This window comes from Elephas maximus, chromosome X (genome assembly GCF_024166365.1).
Source record: "Elephas maximus indicus isolate mEleMax1 chromosome X, mEleMax1 primary haplotype, whole genome shotgun sequence".
Taxonomy (NCBI): Eukaryota; Metazoa; Chordata; class Mammalia; order Proboscidea; family Elephantidae; genus Elephas; species Elephas maximus.
This window is the reverse complement of record NC_064846.1, coordinates 143,761,093-143,778,053: the sequence shown is the minus strand read 5'-3', so window position 1 is coordinate 143,778,053 and position 16,961 is coordinate 143,761,093. Positions and strand designations below refer to the sequence as shown.

Here is a 16,961-nt window from a genome sequence, read left to right as displayed (position 1 = left end):
TATTCACTGTCCAGCTTTCACATGCATATGGTGCAATTGAAAATACCATGGCTTGGGTCAGGAGCACCTCAGTCTTCAAGATGACATCTTTGCTCTTCAACACTTTAAAGAGGTCTTTTGCAGCAGATTTACCCAATGCAATGCGTCTTTTGATTTCTTGACTGCTGCTTCCATGGCTGTTGATTGTGGATCCAAGTAAAATGAAATCCTTGACAACTTCAATCTTTTCTCCATTTATCATGATGTTGCTCATTGGTCCAGTTGTGAGGATTTTTGTTTTCTTTACGTTGAGGTGCAATCCATACTGAAGGCTGTGGTCTTTGATCTTCATTAGGAAGTGCTTCAAGTCCTCTTCACTTTCAGCAAGCAAGGTTGTGTCATCTGCATAATGCAGGTTGTTAATGAGTCTTCCTCCAATCCTGATGCCCCGTTCTTCTTCATATAATCCAGCTTCTTGTATTATTTGCTCAGCATACAGACTGAATAGGTATTGTGAAAGAATACAACCCTGACGCACACCTTTCCTGACTTTAAGCCAATCGGTATTCCCTCGTTCTGTCCGAACAACTGCCTCTATATCTATGTAAAGGTTCCTCATGAGCACAATTAAGTGTTCTGAAATTCCCATTCTTCGCAATGTTATCCATACTTTGTGATGATCCACACAGTCGAATACCTTTGCATAATCAATAAAACACAGGTAAATATCCTTCTGGTATTCTCTGCTTTCAGCCAGGATCCATCTGACATCAGCAATGATATCCCTGGTTCCACATCCTCTTCTGAAACCAGCCTGAATTTCTGGCAGCCCCTTGTCGATATACTGCTGCAGCGGCTTTTGAATGATCTTCAGCAAAATTTTGTTTGCGTGTGATATTAATGATATTGTTCTATAATTTCCACATTTGGTTAGATATCCTTTCTTGGGAATAGGCATAAATATGGATCTCTCCCTGTCAGTTGGCCAGGAAGCTGTCTTCCATATTTCTTGACATAGACGAGTGAGCACCTCCAGTGCTGCATCCGTTTGTTGAAACATCTCAATTGATATTCCATCAATTCCTGGAGCCTTGTTTTTTGCCGATGCCTTCAGAGCAGCTTGGACTTCTTCCTCGGTACCATCGGTTCCTAATCATATGCTACTTCTTGAAATGGTTGAACATTGACTAATTCTTTTTGGTATAATGACTCAGTTTATTCCTTCCATCTTCTATTGATGCTTCCTGCATCATTTAATATTTTCCCCTTAGAATCTTTCACTATTGCAACTCAAGGCTTGAATTTTTTCTTCAGTTCTTTCAGCTTGAGAAACACCGAGCGCGTTCTTCCCTTTTGGTTTTCCATCTCCAGCTCTTTGCACATGTCATTGTATACTTTGTCTTCTCGAGACGCCTTTTGAAATCTTCTGTTCAGTTCTTTTACTTCATCAATTCTTCCTTTTTCTTTAGCTGCTCAACGTTCGAGAGGATGTTTCAGAGTCTCCTCTGATATCAATCTCGGTCTTTTCTTTCCTGTCTTTTCAACGACCTCTTGCTTTCTTCATGGATGATGTCCTTGATGTCATTCCACAACTCATCTGGTCTTCAATCACTAGTGTTCAATAATAAAAAAAAAAAAGTGTTCAATACGTCAAATCTATTCTTCAGATGGTCTCTAAATTCAGGTGGGATGTACTCAAAGTCATATTTTGGCTTTCGTGGACTTGCTCTGATTTTTGTCAGTTTCAGCTTGAACTTACATATGAGCAATTGATGGTCTGTTCCACAGTTGGCCCCTGGCCTTGTTCTGACTGATGATATTGAGCTTTTCCATTGTCTCTTTCCACAGATGTAGTCAATTTGATTTCTGTGTGTTCCATCTGGCGAGGTCCATGTGTATAGTCGCCGTTTGTGTTGGTGAAAGAAGGTATTTGCAATGAAGAAGTCGTTGATCTTGCAAAATTCTATCATTCTATCTCCGGCATTGTTTCTATCACCAAGGCCCTATTTTCCAACTACTGATCCTTCTTCTTTGTTTCCACCTTTCTCATTCCAATTGCTAGTAATTATCAATGTGTCTTGATTGCATGTTCGATAAATTTCAGACTGTAGCAGCTGATAAATACTTCTATTTCTTCATCTTTGGCCCTAGTGGTTGGTGCATAAATTTGAATAATATTCATAATAACTGGTCTTCCTTGTAGGCATATGGATATTATCTCACTCTATATCATGAACTGTGAAAGGCAGTGTCCATTTTCTAAAGTGATTCCCTCTAACCAAAAACCCATTGCTGTCAAGTTGATTCTGACTCATAGTGATCGTGTAGACTATATAATGTTTCATACAACACATTTTGCTGAGTTTTGTTATGAGTTATAAGAGTTCTGCATTTTATGTTTAACCAGACTATCTGCACTGAAACTTAATTTGGTATTTTTGTTTTAATTATCTTTCACTCCTGTGATACGAGCCAGGAAATGTGTGTGCCAGGTTGTATTCTTTCACCATACCTATTCAATCTGTATGCTGAGCAAATAATATGAGAAGCTGGACTATATGAAGAAGAATGGGGCACCAGGATTGGAGGAAGACTCATCAACAACTCGCGTTATGCAGACGACACAACCTTGCTTGCTGAAAGTGAAAAAAGACTTGAGACACTTCCTAATGAATATCAAAGACCACAGCCTTCAGTATGGATTGCCCCTCAACATAAAGAAAGCAAAAATCCTCACAACTGGACCAATGAGCAACATCACGGCACCTAACAACAACAACAACAACAACGTAGAGGAAGACAAATGATGGATACAATTTCAATATCATACTTTTTAATTTAAGTTTTTGTAAATATTGGTTATCTTATGTCTAGTAATACCAAATATCATTTTTGTTGTTGTTAAGTGCCATCGAATCGTTTCTGACTCATAGTGACCCTATGCACAACAGATGGAAACACTGCCCAGTCCTGTGCCATCTTCACAGTCTCCAGGGACTGGTCCCTCCTGATAACATGTCCAAAATATGTGACACAAAGTCCCACTATCCTTGCTTCTATAGAGCCTTCTGGCTGTACTTCTTCCAACACAGATTTGTTCATTCTTGTGGAAGTTCATGATATTTTCAATATGTTATATGTTGTTGTTCTTAGGTGCCATTGAGTCCACTCTGACTCACAGTGAACCTATGTATAACAGAATGAAACAGTGCCTAGTCCTATGCCATCCTCACAATTGCTGCTGTGTTTGAGCCTATTGTTGCAGCCACTGTGTCAATCCATCTCCTTGAGGGTCTTTCTCTTTTTCACTGACCCTCTGCTTTACCAAGCATGATGTCCTTCTCTAGAGACTGGTCCCTCCTAACAACATATCTAAAGTATGTCATGTTAACAACAATAAAAACCTTGTATGAACAACAGCTTTCTTAGCCTAAGCCGTGTATAGTGGTTTCAAGCAAAACATTGGGAATGATCAGCTATAACAAAAAAATTAACTAGGTATATGGTTGACTTTCATTATAATAGGAAAATTTTATAAATTACAGTACAATTTCTGGGCATGTAATTATTATCCCAAGAGATCTCCTTGTGTACAAACACGGAGATGTAAATGGCTACCTCAATTTTACCTTAAGTATGAAAGAAAAAAAACTCACTTTTTCCCCTTAGAAAAGCAATAATAGGGGAGAGGCAAACATCTCACTTTATGAAATCACTTTAAATGAAAAATCGCTTTAATTTAAGATCAATAATGTTACCTTACATCTGAATATGAATTTATAGATTATAAGTTATGCTTGTGTGTGAACTCCTGGTGGTGTAGCGGTTAAGTGCTATGGCTGCTAACCGAAAGGATGGCAGTTCGAATCCACCAAGTACACCTTGGAAGCTCTATGGGGCAGTTCTACTCTGTCCTATAGGGTCGCTATGGGTCAGGATCAACTCAGTGGCAACAGATTCGGGTTTTTTTTTATTTGTTTCTTTTGTGTGTATATTTGTATACTCCATATGCTACTACTTTAAAATTGGAACAATTACTGCATTTCACAGATGAGGAGGTGGAACCAAAGACATGGAATCATTTGGCAATGACCCTACAGTTGGTGCATAATAGGGTTAACAGGATCTAATTCTTCTGGGTCCTTAGCAATGAATGCATATAAAAAGAAAATATTTCACAGGCCTATTGTATAAACTGAAAATTTAAGGTAAGAAATAATAGTTGTCTGTTGCTGTTGTTGTTAGGTGCCATTAAGTTAGTTCTGACTCATAGTGACCCTATGTACAACAGAAGGAAACATTGCCCAGTTCTATGCCATCCTCACAATTGTTGCTACATTCGAGCCACTGTGTCAATCCATCTCATTAAGGGTCTTCCCTTTTGCATTGGCACCCTACCAAGCGTGATGTCCTTCTCTAGGTACTGGTCCTTCCCGATAACATGTTCAAAGCATGTGGGAGGAAGTCTTGTCATCCTTCCCTGTAAGGAGCATTCTGGCTGTACTTCTTCCGAGACAGATTTGTTCATTCTTACAGCAGTCTGTGGTATATTCAATATTCTTTACCAACACCATTATTCAAAGCCCTCAATTTTCTTGTCTTTCTTATTCACTGTCCAGCTTTTGCATGCATATGAGGTGAACGAAAATACCATGGCTTGGATTAGGTGCACCTTAGTCCTCAAGGAGACATCTTTGCTCTAACATAAACTAATTTAAAAATTTTGAATTTATTTTTGAAAACTGGATTTTATGAATGATATACGGAAACCGTTTATATTCAAAGATATCATATTCTGATACACTCCAAAATGTATTTTATATGACTATTTAAGTTCCTGAATATTTAAAGGACACATAAAGTACTAGTTCTTAAATACTTAAGAACTCTCTTTATCTAAGAATATATGCTAGGAAGAGTGAACACTGTATCATTTCTTAGATCAGTGACATTTGACAACCATTCAATCTAACTCAGTGACAATTTTCAGTGATGTGATTAAGCGAATATTTGGATGTAGCTGACATTCGAATTTTCACTGTAGGGTTTTTAAATACTCTCTTTGGGTGTGTGGTTTAATAATGTATAGCAAAGATCTTATTTGCTTTCTGCTTTCTCACACTAGATCTGAAGTTAAAAAAATAGTAATAATTTGCCACCTTGTCATAGACAATTGATGACAGTGGTGTCCTGAACATCATTATGAGATCTACAATTATGTCAGCTAATATTAAATCGTATTTCTGTAAAGTCTAGGCTATCTGCCCAGTGTGTATTTTAATACTACATTTTATAAGAATCTTTAAAGTAATGATGGAATGCATTCTATGAATTCAAAAAGGTCTCAGAATTCACTGTATATATCTATACCTGTCTATCTGGGAGTATTGTGATGGAAGGACTTGATGCAACTAGGATCAATCAAAGAAAGGAAAATAGGAATTATAACACATCTGGAGGGCAGTTTAATATGCCACAGAGAAACTGCCTACCAAATTTCTGATGACTAAACTCCTTTACCATTATTTAACTATGCTTAAAATCATTAAAAATGCCAATACCCGGTAGAAAAACTTGACTGGGACTTAGTTATATCTAAGGAAAAATTGATCAATAAACAAGTTCCAATGACTCCTAATATATGTGTGTGTGTATGTGTGTTTTAATTTGAGAGAAGAAGGGTTGGGGAATAGGAGTAATGAACTGAGAATGTCTAATGAAGGGGTCTGCTCACCAACAAGGGCAGAAAAGTGGTAAGAAATGAGAGAAAGGAAATATGATATGGAAGACTTTTTCATATTATCAGGGATCTGCTCTCTCTACCTTCAACGAGTCACAGACAAAAATGGCATTTTTAACTTGAGCTGGTATGTAGACATGCAGAATCACTTGGTAGAGCCATCCTCTGCTTCACAGGATTTTGTACTTTCTTTTGTTTGCTTTTTTAAACCACAGCCGACTTTATTACAAATGAGCTTTGCTCTCAGCAAATATTTTAATAAAGGTATCACTTCCCTTAGAAGTACTTTCTTCTCAATAAGTGGTTTTCCAAACTAAATTATTGATAGCAGGGACAACTTTATACTAAAACAGCCAGCAGGGAGAATGCAAATTGGAATATATACGTGTGGTCTGCGCTCTACAGAACTAAGCTGTGAGCAGCTTTCAAGTGAAGATAGCAGGCTGGAAGTCAGGACAGGGAAAAGAAAGGAAACAGGGACAAGGTCAAATTGAGGAGACAGTTTAGAACTAAGGAATGTACTGTTTTTGTTAGGTGCCGTCGAGTCATAGTGACCCCACGTGTGCAGGGTAGAACTATCCCATAGGGCTTTCTTTATTTCTCTTTCTTTTTTCGTTTCATGATCAGTGTTTATTGTTAAACTCAAAAATATGGAAGGCTTCACGAATTTGCATGTCATCCTTGTGCTGGGGCTGTATTAATCTTCTCTGTATTGTTCCCATTTTAGTAAATGCGCTGCCGAAGCGAGCACCCACAGGGCTTTCTTTCAATCTTTAGGGAAACAGATCACCAGGCCTTTCTCTCACAGAGCCACTGCATTAACTGTTTGCAACACCAGGGCTCAAGGAATGTGCTGGAACTAGTATTTAAGGCAGAGAAATAGGCCATAATGAAGGAGACCGTAAGATGGAAGGAGTAAAAGACAAGATTTTGAAACTTCCCTGAAGTATCCTTTTGAAAGGAAGCTTCCAATTCCCCGTTAAAAACAATCCTAATATCATGGTTATATTAATACTGGAAGTTCCGTATTGGTTAGGGGGAATATTATACTTTAATCAAGCTCTTCTTGTCTAGGGGTAGAAACTGCACATTTTCTTGAGTAGATTTTTATCTTACGAATGACAGTGATAAATTTGGAAGGAACAAACTTCAACAGCATGCCTTAATAATGAAAATCTTCTCCAATATGGTTTGCTTTTTCTATTCACAGAAGGAAAGGTGGATGGCAGTTTCATAAGTTTAAATTGAGGTAGCATAGCCCCTCTGCCCTGGGGAAGGGTTTAACAAGACTTTCGGTCAACTGTCTGCTTTTCATAATCCCCCATTGTATGAGAGAATACGGAAGGAGATATTTTGTCTAAAGGGTCGGGAGACTTCTGAGAAAATGGAATGAGACACAATTCTTCCTCTCTGAGTTTCAAAGTCAAGAGTTGTGGTAACAAGGGTACACTGTCATGAGAGGACAAGAGTCTAGGGGAAACGTAGGTTGGCTGGTGACCTGGGTTCAACACATCTGCCCAAGAGGGACAATGGAGAGCTAGTTTGTTTCAAGCAATTTTAAAGAGATTTATGGGTAAGTTTGTAGAATTTGGAAGGCCTCTCATATGGTTTTCTAATACCAATTATCAACATCTGAAAAGTTTGAACAAATATTCCACTGGTTCCACTGGGGCTTGATCTTGAAGAAGTCTTATTTTTTATTTATATTTTTATTCCTTAAGTACTCTTTTGTTTATTAAGATATTCTTTATTTGGCTGTGTTAATTCTTGTAACTTAATATTTTCAATAGAATACAATCCAGTTTTATTGATTATTTAAAATTCAACATACATAGTTTATGCAGAATCCATTTTTGGTTTCTACATCTCTTATAATTATCAATAATAATACTTTTTTATTTTTAAATTACATCTGCTTTTTTCCCCTTCAGTTTCCTGATTATATTTAGAAGAGTTAAGTCTATTTTATTACAAAGAAATAGTTCTTAAATTTATCTAGCATTTTTTCTTTCTAAATCATTTATTTCTGCATTTATATTTTCTTCTATCTCTTAGTTTCCTTAGAGCAGTTTTTAAACATTTTTAGTTGAAAGTTTGAGTTAATTTATTTTATCTTTGCTTTCCAATGAAGATAAAAGCAAAGGCAAAAATCGAACCTCTGGGTAGAGCTGAGGCCATTTCTCGTGGGTTTTCTTTTGAAATGCTTTTTCTTACACAAATGTGGTTTGTACTCTTGATTTTTTCATCAACACGTTTTAAATTATTTGAACTGAATTAAAATATGTATTAATTTCTAGTGTTACTGAATTGTTATCAAAGAATATACATTTCAAATATTCTTATTTTGCATAATTTATGACATTTTCACTGCATCCTAATATATATTATCTTTTTTTTTAATTTGTGCATGTTGCAAGAACTTTTTTATGTATATTAATATTCTCCTATGCCTCTGGGAACTTTCTGTTTTTTTATGCCTCTGGGAAGTTTCTGTAGCAGGGCAGACATCAGAAATAACTCTTAGGCTGTCCTGTCTTCCTTTCCTGGCTCTGGTTTCCCCCAGAAACACAGAAAGGGGTGTGACATCATCGTGACCCAAAAGTAGCCAGAAACCACCTCCATTCCCTGTCAGCACCTCGATGAGGTGGCATTACCTCAAAAGGGGAAACTTCCTGATACACCCAAAGAAAGTCTGTCCTAATTAGCATAAGGGTTCTCGGTGCAGAGATTCTCAAGGCCACATGTAACTCAGAAAAAAACAGAGAAGCCTTTAATACAGGTTACTCCCTGTTTCCCCCTCCAGTTTTTCACCTACTCATTGTGTTAGATGACACCCCTAGTACTCCATCACCTGGGATCTCTTACCCTCTTGCTTTTGGTTGTGTTCAGCGAAACGCATCTTTACGAAAAAAATCCTGCTCATGAATAGTCTCTTCGGTTTAATTATGTATTTACTCTTTAAGGTAATAATCAGAGGCTAATAAATGTGTACCTTGAAATATATTCCATTTTGTTTGTGCTTTCTTCCATTACAAAATAACAGAGATATATAAGGAGATAATAAATTTACTTTTGACTATGTTTTATGTATTTTGACCTGGGCTAACCCAAGTAAAGATTATTTATTTCGTTGTGGGTTTTGGTTACTACTTGAGAATGTTTTACTTGGTTTTCTGTTCTTTAACACAGAGACCTCCGTTTTAAGTAGTTGATCCTTAAGATCTTGACTCAAGTGACAGCATTGTTGAAATCTGCTTTTGTAGGTTACCTTCTCAAAGTAAACCTTTATTGTGAAGCATTCCCCTGTAAAGACATTGGAAGGTTCTTTGCTTTCTGTTAATAATAAGGCCTTCCCAGAAAAGATCCATAAATTGCATTAATCACATTCTATTTTGTATTTTCACATATGTAGAAATTCGAAGCAATGATTCAAAATACATACGGAAATAATCATGAGCAATTAGTAACCAAGCGAATCTTGAAGAAAAAGAAAGAAGTGGGAAAACCTAGCCTACCATATGCTGAGATGTATTATAAAACGACAGGAATCAAGATGTTGTATTATTTGTGCAAGTATAGATAAGTAAAAACATTGGAAGTGAACTGAAGTCCAAAAATAGATCCACATATATAAGACTAAAATTTTGTGACAAATGTAGGGTTGCAGAACAATGGAGAAGCCACATTCTGTTTTGTCCTTTAGTTTCCAAATGGGGGAGTGAACCTTGAATTTTAGCCCATACCTCACACCATACACAATGATTGATTTCAGATGTAATATAGATCCAAATTCAAATAGTAAAACTTGCAGAGATAAAAACAAAATACAACATCTTCATGGCTTTAGGAAGGCAAGCACTTCTTAAACATCAACAAGAATATAAAGTAAAAGTTAAGAAAACTAAGACCATTCTTCAGACGAAGATTAGACTGGGCTATAAAACATAAAACAATAACTTGTAAAGGATGCCCCTCTTAGTTCAAGCAGATACACAAGATCTAATGTCCAGAGGCAGGATGAGAAGGCACAGGAAGGGACAGGAGCTGGTTGGATGGACATGGGAAAGAAAGGGGGAGTGTGCTGTCACATTGTAGGGATTGCAACTAGTGTCACATGACAATATGTGTACAAAACTTTGTACGAGATATTAACTCGGGCTGCAAAGTTTTGCACAAAGTACAATATAAATAAATAAATAAATAAAATGCATTGGTCATCTAACAAAAAAAAAAAAAAACAACTGAACTACGTCAAAAATGAAGAACTTATTTTTACCAAAAGGCATCACTAAGTAAATGAAAAGATAATCCACAGAGAAGAAGATATTTCAACACATATAACAAAAGGCTTATATCTGGAATATATGAATAATTCATAATTTAGATGAAGGTCAAGTTATCAATATTTCTTTTTTGAGTAATGCTTTTTATTTCATATCTAAGAAATATTTGTCTATGCCAAAGTCACAGAAATTTTCTCCTATGGTTTCTGTGTTTCATTGCTAAGACTTCTTCTGGCCCAGTATTGAAAACGGTGAAATTAACAGGCATAGCATATAAAGAAACCCCCCCAAATTCATAATCTAAAACCAGTGTGTGAAAAAAACAAAACTCTTTTCAACCTAAATGTAAGTCTACATTAATCCACTATTGTATAAGAGATCCAAAAGCCTATTTTTTAAAGTAGGATTTTCTTGGTGGGGGGAGTTCAGTTTTATCAAATAAATCCAGTCTAATTATTCTCTGAATTTTCTGTTTTCTTTGCTTTTATCTTTTGAAATAAAATATGGTGACTTGATATTTAAAACGCCATTTTCTTTGTGTAAGTGCTCAATATTTTTTTAAAAATTTTCATAACTTTAAATGATATTGGTCATTACAAAGAGTCTGTCAGACTTATAATGAGACAAGTGATCTATAGACTATCTTAATCTGACTAGAAAATTTTTGAAAATAGAGTTGGTCCATTCAGAAAAGAACAAAAAACATATAACATTTCTATTAAATAATGTTCATAGGTTAAACATGATGATAACATTAAGTTAATAAAAGCAACCAATTACTGTAAAGCCTCTGCTTCCATATCCTGAGTGATGTCCTTTCCCCGGCAGATGAGCTGAGCACTATTTGGGGGAGTACACGTTACTACTAATCTACCACAGCTTATGGTTATTTTAAGATCAATTTATTTGAATTTATCCTTGAAAGAGAGATGCAATTGTAATTAGGAGGCAACTAAAACATCTGGTAAATCTACTGGCCGATTTGAAAGGTTGGAGGAAATAAATAAGAAAGGGGGACTGATTCTAATGCCCTGATAGAGGGGAGGAGCTTCAAAGTCACTTTGAGGAGATTACAACCCCTGTAACTTGCCCACTTGTTTAGGATGACTGTTCACTTCTTCAAATACCACAGGTACAGTTTCCTCTAGTTAAATTAAAGGCAAAAAAAATATGAATAAATAAAAAAAATTGCAATTCTTACTTTGAGTTAAAATATATATATATATTTTTTAATAATCTGCATGCTTGGGTATGGTGTTTAATATACACCGGCTTAAGTCCAAGAAAGTTTATTTATTATCATCATATTTGAACATGCCTATTACATAAAAAAAAGTAATATTCGGTATAGTGGAAATAGTTAACATGCTCAGCAGCTAACTAACAGCTTGTATGTTGGAGTCCATCCAGAGGCACCTCAGAAAAAAGGCCTGGCAATCTACTTCCAAAAAAATTAGCCATTTGTTACACAGAGAACTGCTATAAGGAACTGAGCCCATTGTAGGATTGAATTTGTTCACCAAATACGACTGCATCAAGTAAAATCTGAAAACAACACGCAGTAGTCTATCAGGACCAGGTCATCACACCTTTACCCACCCGCTATGGCTGTACATGTTCACTTCCTGTATCACATGAGCCCCAAGCAAACACATATGAAATAGAATATATGCTCTTAATGATAACTACTTTGACTGCCACAAAAACTTGAGGTGCTTTCTCTGAATTTGGGGCCAGAGCCCTCACTCAGACATTCAGCATGCTGTCTCACAGTGTGGAGATGTGGTTCAGGTCACCACTTACATTGTTTTTCTGCAAAACCCAGAGTGCCTTGTTGACGTTATTCAGGGCATGAACTCTTGTGGATCCTTTTTCTTTTGGCTGAAAACAAAATAAAACAAGTGTTTACTGCACAGCAGAGAGACTAACCATCTAATTTTAGAGATGAAACTGTTTATAAATTTGACTTCTGAGCTCAAATAGTTTAAAAGAACACAGATTGTGAAGCATTCATGTAATGCAGTAAAGGGCTTTGGGCCAATTGTATTCATCTTAGTACTTTCTTAGCATGGACAAATTACTCCTCAAGAATGATGATAGCATTTTTGTTCTACATAATGACTATTTTGGTTATGATCAATTCTTCATTCTGTAGTCTGGTTTAGGATTATTGCTAGACCAGCAATGAAAGAAACATCAGCATGCATAAGATAAATAAGTACATTTGCTAGTAAAATAGATAAGCAAGTTAGGGTTTAAAACAGTTTTACGTCTAGTGAAATTCTAAAATGCAAAATTGGGTTGAAGGAAACAATTTCTGTGAATGATATTTTCATTGCCCCTGTCACTGAAGCTCAAAAACTCACAAATCCAAAAGCCATATCATTTCCTGTATTTTTAAACTGGTATTTTCATAGTTTATTACAATATATGGAGTAACTCCCCTTAATTTACTAGTGGAGTTTTAGAACTTCTACCACTAGGATGTCTGCTGGATTTAATCTTTCCTCGATGGCAGTGGGTTTTATTTTCATCTAGGAAATCCTAGTGGCACAGTGGTTAAGAGCTTCAGCTGCTAACCAAAAGGTTGGCAGTTTGAATCTACCAGGCACTCCTTGGAAACTCTATGGGGTAGCTCTACTCTGTCGTATGGGGTTGCTGTGAGCCGGAATTGATTCAACAACAATGAGTTTGGTTTGTTTTCATTTATTTTACCCTTTCAAGTAATATTAACATATTATTCCTATGGTTTCCCACAACCTTGAGGACAACCTTACAAATAGAATCCCCATTGTTTACCTCTTAGAAACCTTTCCTCCAACAGCTTCAAAAAGATGTAGGTTTACATTTTGGTATGTTACCCAATTCCCACCACACAGAGAAAGAAAATAAATTCTTAGAAAGGCAGAACGTTAGATCAAAGAAAAGCACCAGAAAAATAATCCTGTTATGTATGTACAAATTTCAAAAATAACAGGCTGAATGATAATTTTAGGAATTTAAAGTTTGAGAAACAATTATTCAAATCAATCTTCTGCCTACTATTTAGATAGAACCCACATATTAACGTTTGGCCAGTTGCATAATTATTTCATTGATAGCCTAGGAACATTTGCCTGAGCATCAAACTTAAACATAAATGTTCAAGTGTACATACTAAATTCTACTTTTAACAAAAGCTGTAGTTTGTGATCCTAACATGGAAGCTGAAATCTGCCCTTATTAGAGCCCCTTTGGAGAGCAATTTTAATTTTATACCTGTAAGAAAAATAATTCCCTGTTAACCTTGGGGATGCCCTAAACTAGTAGTCGAAGTGCTGATGGTTCCAAGTAGAATTTTAAGATTTCTGTTCAAGAAGATATAAAACTCCCTTTGGAGGTGCAGGATATATCTCTGAAGAAACTTTTAGGATTAAAGGCCAGGATCTGGACTTGGGAGCATTCATGAGGGAGGCGATTCTGCTTTGTGGGAAAGGTGAGGTCCCCAGACGTGGGCTGACAGGTCTGTGATGTGAATCTGAAATGGATCACAAATTCTCCTTGCAGCAGCATTTGAAATTATGTAATGTGTATCTGGTTCTAAAAAGGAGTCCTGGTGGTGTAGTGGTCAAGCACTCAGCTGCTAACTAAAAGGTCAGTGGTTCAAACCTATCAGCTGCCCTACGGGAGAAAGCAATGGCAATCTATTTCTGTAAAGATTACAGCCTTGGAAATCATATGCGGTAGTTCTATTCTGTCCTATAGGATTACCATGAGTTGGAACCAACTTCGCGGCAATGGGTTTGGAATTTTTTTAGTTTTATTTGATTCTATGAATGCTTGGTAGTTTCCCTACCACCTTGCCTCATAATGGCCAATGCCATGATATTTTATGCACCATTTTATCTTCAGTGTCTGTTACATATTAATTTCATTTTATCTATCCATGTATACTAATGAATATCTCAAGTTCTTTATCTTGCTTGTTTTGTTTTCTTTTTTCTCTCTGTAAGTCATTATTTTAAACCTTGAACCTACATGGCATTTGCTAGCCATGCCAGAATTGCTTTTTGTGGTGGAAGAGAGTTGACTTGGTTCATGAATTGACCAGAGTCACATCAGCAGAGAACAGTGGTTATGCAGATGGTCAGAGGTGAAGAGCTGCTGAAGAGACCAAAGCCTTGTGCAGAGAGCCAAACTGGGATGTGGAACCCATAAGCACTAATAGGAATTTTCGTAAATACTTGGAAGGCACTAGGATTTCTGCATTTGGTAATTATAACCAGGAATGATGCCAGGATGCAGGAGAAGTTGGGAACACACACTGGTGTGTGTCTGTGTATAGATATATATGTATATAATGTTCACATGTTCATAGGGTACAGATGATTATTCACACATTTATCTCTAACAAGTGAAATTAAGTCTAATTATACACAATAACCACAAACTGGCAATAAGCAAAAAGTTCAGCTAGAAGCAATAATTCTGGATTCTTTTATTTACTGAAGTAATTCTTGCAGTAAATCAGCAGGTTTTTTTTTTTTTGAAGATCAATACAAGTTCAGACTTGTTGAGAATGCATTGGTCTGAATTTAATAATATGATAATTCCATATAGTCCTTGAAGAAGATGAAGCAAGAAAAGCATTAAATGCGAGGGTTGACTTTGTATACAAAACCAGACATCCTATGTATTTAAGGAAAACAAACAAACAAACAACAACAAAAAAAAAAAAAAACAGAAATAAGCAAAGACATTGGGGAAAGCCTTCACCGAGAAGAACCAAGGTATCCGAAGGACGGTTAGGACAGAGAGAAGCACAGAAATCAATTAAACAATTAAAATAACCTAGGAAGACCCCCCCAGGCACATCCAATAGGACGTACAGAGACCAACTTGAAGTCTGAGGGTTTGCGTAAGAGAGTTTTAGAAGGCAAGTCATGGGGCTAGGACTTCTGTCAGCTTCGAATGTTAGCAAAGTTGTTATGGTTGCCGCTGTTGTGTGCCACAGAGTTGATTCCAACTTTGCGACCCTGTAAGACAGAGTAGAACTGCCCCATAGGGTTTCTTAGGCTGTCATCTTCACGGGAGCAGATCATTAAGTCTTTTCTCCTGCAGAGCCTCTGGGTGGGTTTGAACCACCAGGGTTCCTTACGCCAGCTATAGCTTATATTCTATCTACAAAAATTATTGTGTGAGGAGGGGGGGATTTGCAGTGAGGGGGCAGGAGAAGAAACATAATTTGTCAAGATTCACTTGCTATGAGGGCAGCTGTGACTGTAGAAAGTAGGGGCTGAAGCACCACTTTTAAAAATAGTACCAATCTAAGATTACTGCAGTCAGAAGATCTGAATCCAAGAGCTTTTCTCCCTATTATGACACCTCATTCAAGTGAACTCGGATTCATCCAGGATGTTATTGATCTATGGTAATACCCATCTCACAGAAATGCTCTGAAGTCATAAGGGATAATAGTTCTCAAAGAGGAGTGCCATATTCATCACGTATGCTATATTGACCTAAAATGGCTAGCTTTATTCTGCTGCCCACAGATTCATTGTAAAATAATTGCAAAGCACACAAAAGCCTGAAGATAATTTAAAAAAGTCATTATGTATTTAAAAGAAAAACCTTTAAAAGAAGGTATTCAGCAAGAAAGATAACAAATATTACAAGCAAATAATACCCATTAATTAACAAAATATAATACTCCAAATGTTCAGCCTGTTGCTCTGCATGTAATAGTCTATGCCAACCTGAAAATAATATTGTGAGACTGTTTGATTAAGGAATAGGTCCTGTATTGCTAGTTAAATCATCAATTAGTAAATTAGTAGCTTTTACTATATCTTATAATTTTTTTTTTTTTTTATAAAACTGTACCTGGTTTGTTTCTTGCATGGAATTCTACTAAGATTAACGCAAACTTTCTGGAAAATAAGTCACGTACCAGTTTTTGCCCTGTCAGGCCTTCGAGGAGGTCTAGGAGGCGTCTCCCATCCTGCAGGTCACTGAAGAGGTTCTCTATGTGCTGCTTCCCAAACTGAAAGACAAAATATACTAGTTAAAAAACTCATGGTTTCAGTGATACCTCTCCACAATGATGTATAACATATAACATATTGAATATATAACATGTAAAAGGATTTCAGTTTTACTGGGATCCACAATCAATATCCATGCAAGCAGTAGTCAAGAAATCAAATAACGTGTTGTGATGGGTAAATCTGCTGCAAAGGGCCTCTTTAAGGTGTTAAAAAGCAAAGATGTTACCTTGAGGACTAAGGTGAGCCTGACCCAAGCCATGGTATCTTCAATCGCCTTATATGCATGTGAAAGTTGGACAATGAATAAGGAAGACCAAAGAAGAATTGATGTGTTAGAATTATGGTCTTGATGAAGAATATTGAATATACCATGGACTGCAAGAAGAACCAACAAATCTACTTTGGAAAAGTACAACCAGAATACTTCTTAGAAGGGAGAATGGCGAGATTTCATCTTCCATACTTTGGACATGTTATCAGGAGGGACCAGTCCCAAAGAAGGACATCATGTTTCGTAAAGTAGAGGGTTAGTGAAAAAGAGTAAGACCCTTGATGAGATGGACTGACACAATGGTTGCAACGATGGGCTCAAACACAGCAATAATTGTGAGGATGGCATGGGACTGGGGAGTATTTCGTTCTGTTATACAAATGGTCACTATGAGTCAGAACTGACTCAACGGCGCCTAACAACAACAGCATATAACATATTGAATATACCATGGAATTCCAGAAGAACAAACAAGTCTGTCTTGGAAAAAGTACAGTCAGAACGCTAGTTAGAAGTGAGGATAGCAAGACTTTGTCTCACATACTTTGGATATGTTTTCAGGAGGGACCGGTCCCTGGAGAAGAACATCATGCTTGGTAAAGCAGAGGGTCAGTGAAAAAGAGAAAGTTCTTCAATGAGATGGATTGATATAGTCACTG

The 16,961-nt window shown here is 36.6% G+C and overlaps 1 protein-coding gene and 1 non-coding gene across 13 annotated transcripts in view; both read right to left on the bottom strand.

Moving 5' to 3' along the window:
• The window catches only part of DMD (dystrophin), a 2,447,064-nt gene that overhangs the window by 1,908,395 nt on the left and 521,708 nt on the right, over positions 1-16,961 (bottom strand). For all 12 annotated transcript variants that reach the window (XM_049872854.1, XM_049872851.1, XM_049872858.1 and 9 more), the window contains 2 exons: positions 15,935-16,027; positions 11,806-11,883 (listed from right to left, as the gene is read on the bottom strand). In XM_049872854.1, coding sequence (XP_049728811.1) covers positions 11,806-11,883; positions 15,935-16,027 — 171 coding nt within the window. The remainder of the gene's footprint in view (positions 1-11,805; positions 11,884-15,934; positions 16,028-16,961) is intronic.
• On the bottom strand, positions 6,364-6,470 carry LOC126069806 (U6 spliceosomal RNA). Its single transcript, XR_007516074.1, has one exon. It is a non-coding gene; the product is annotated as a U6 spliceosomal RNA (small nuclear RNA).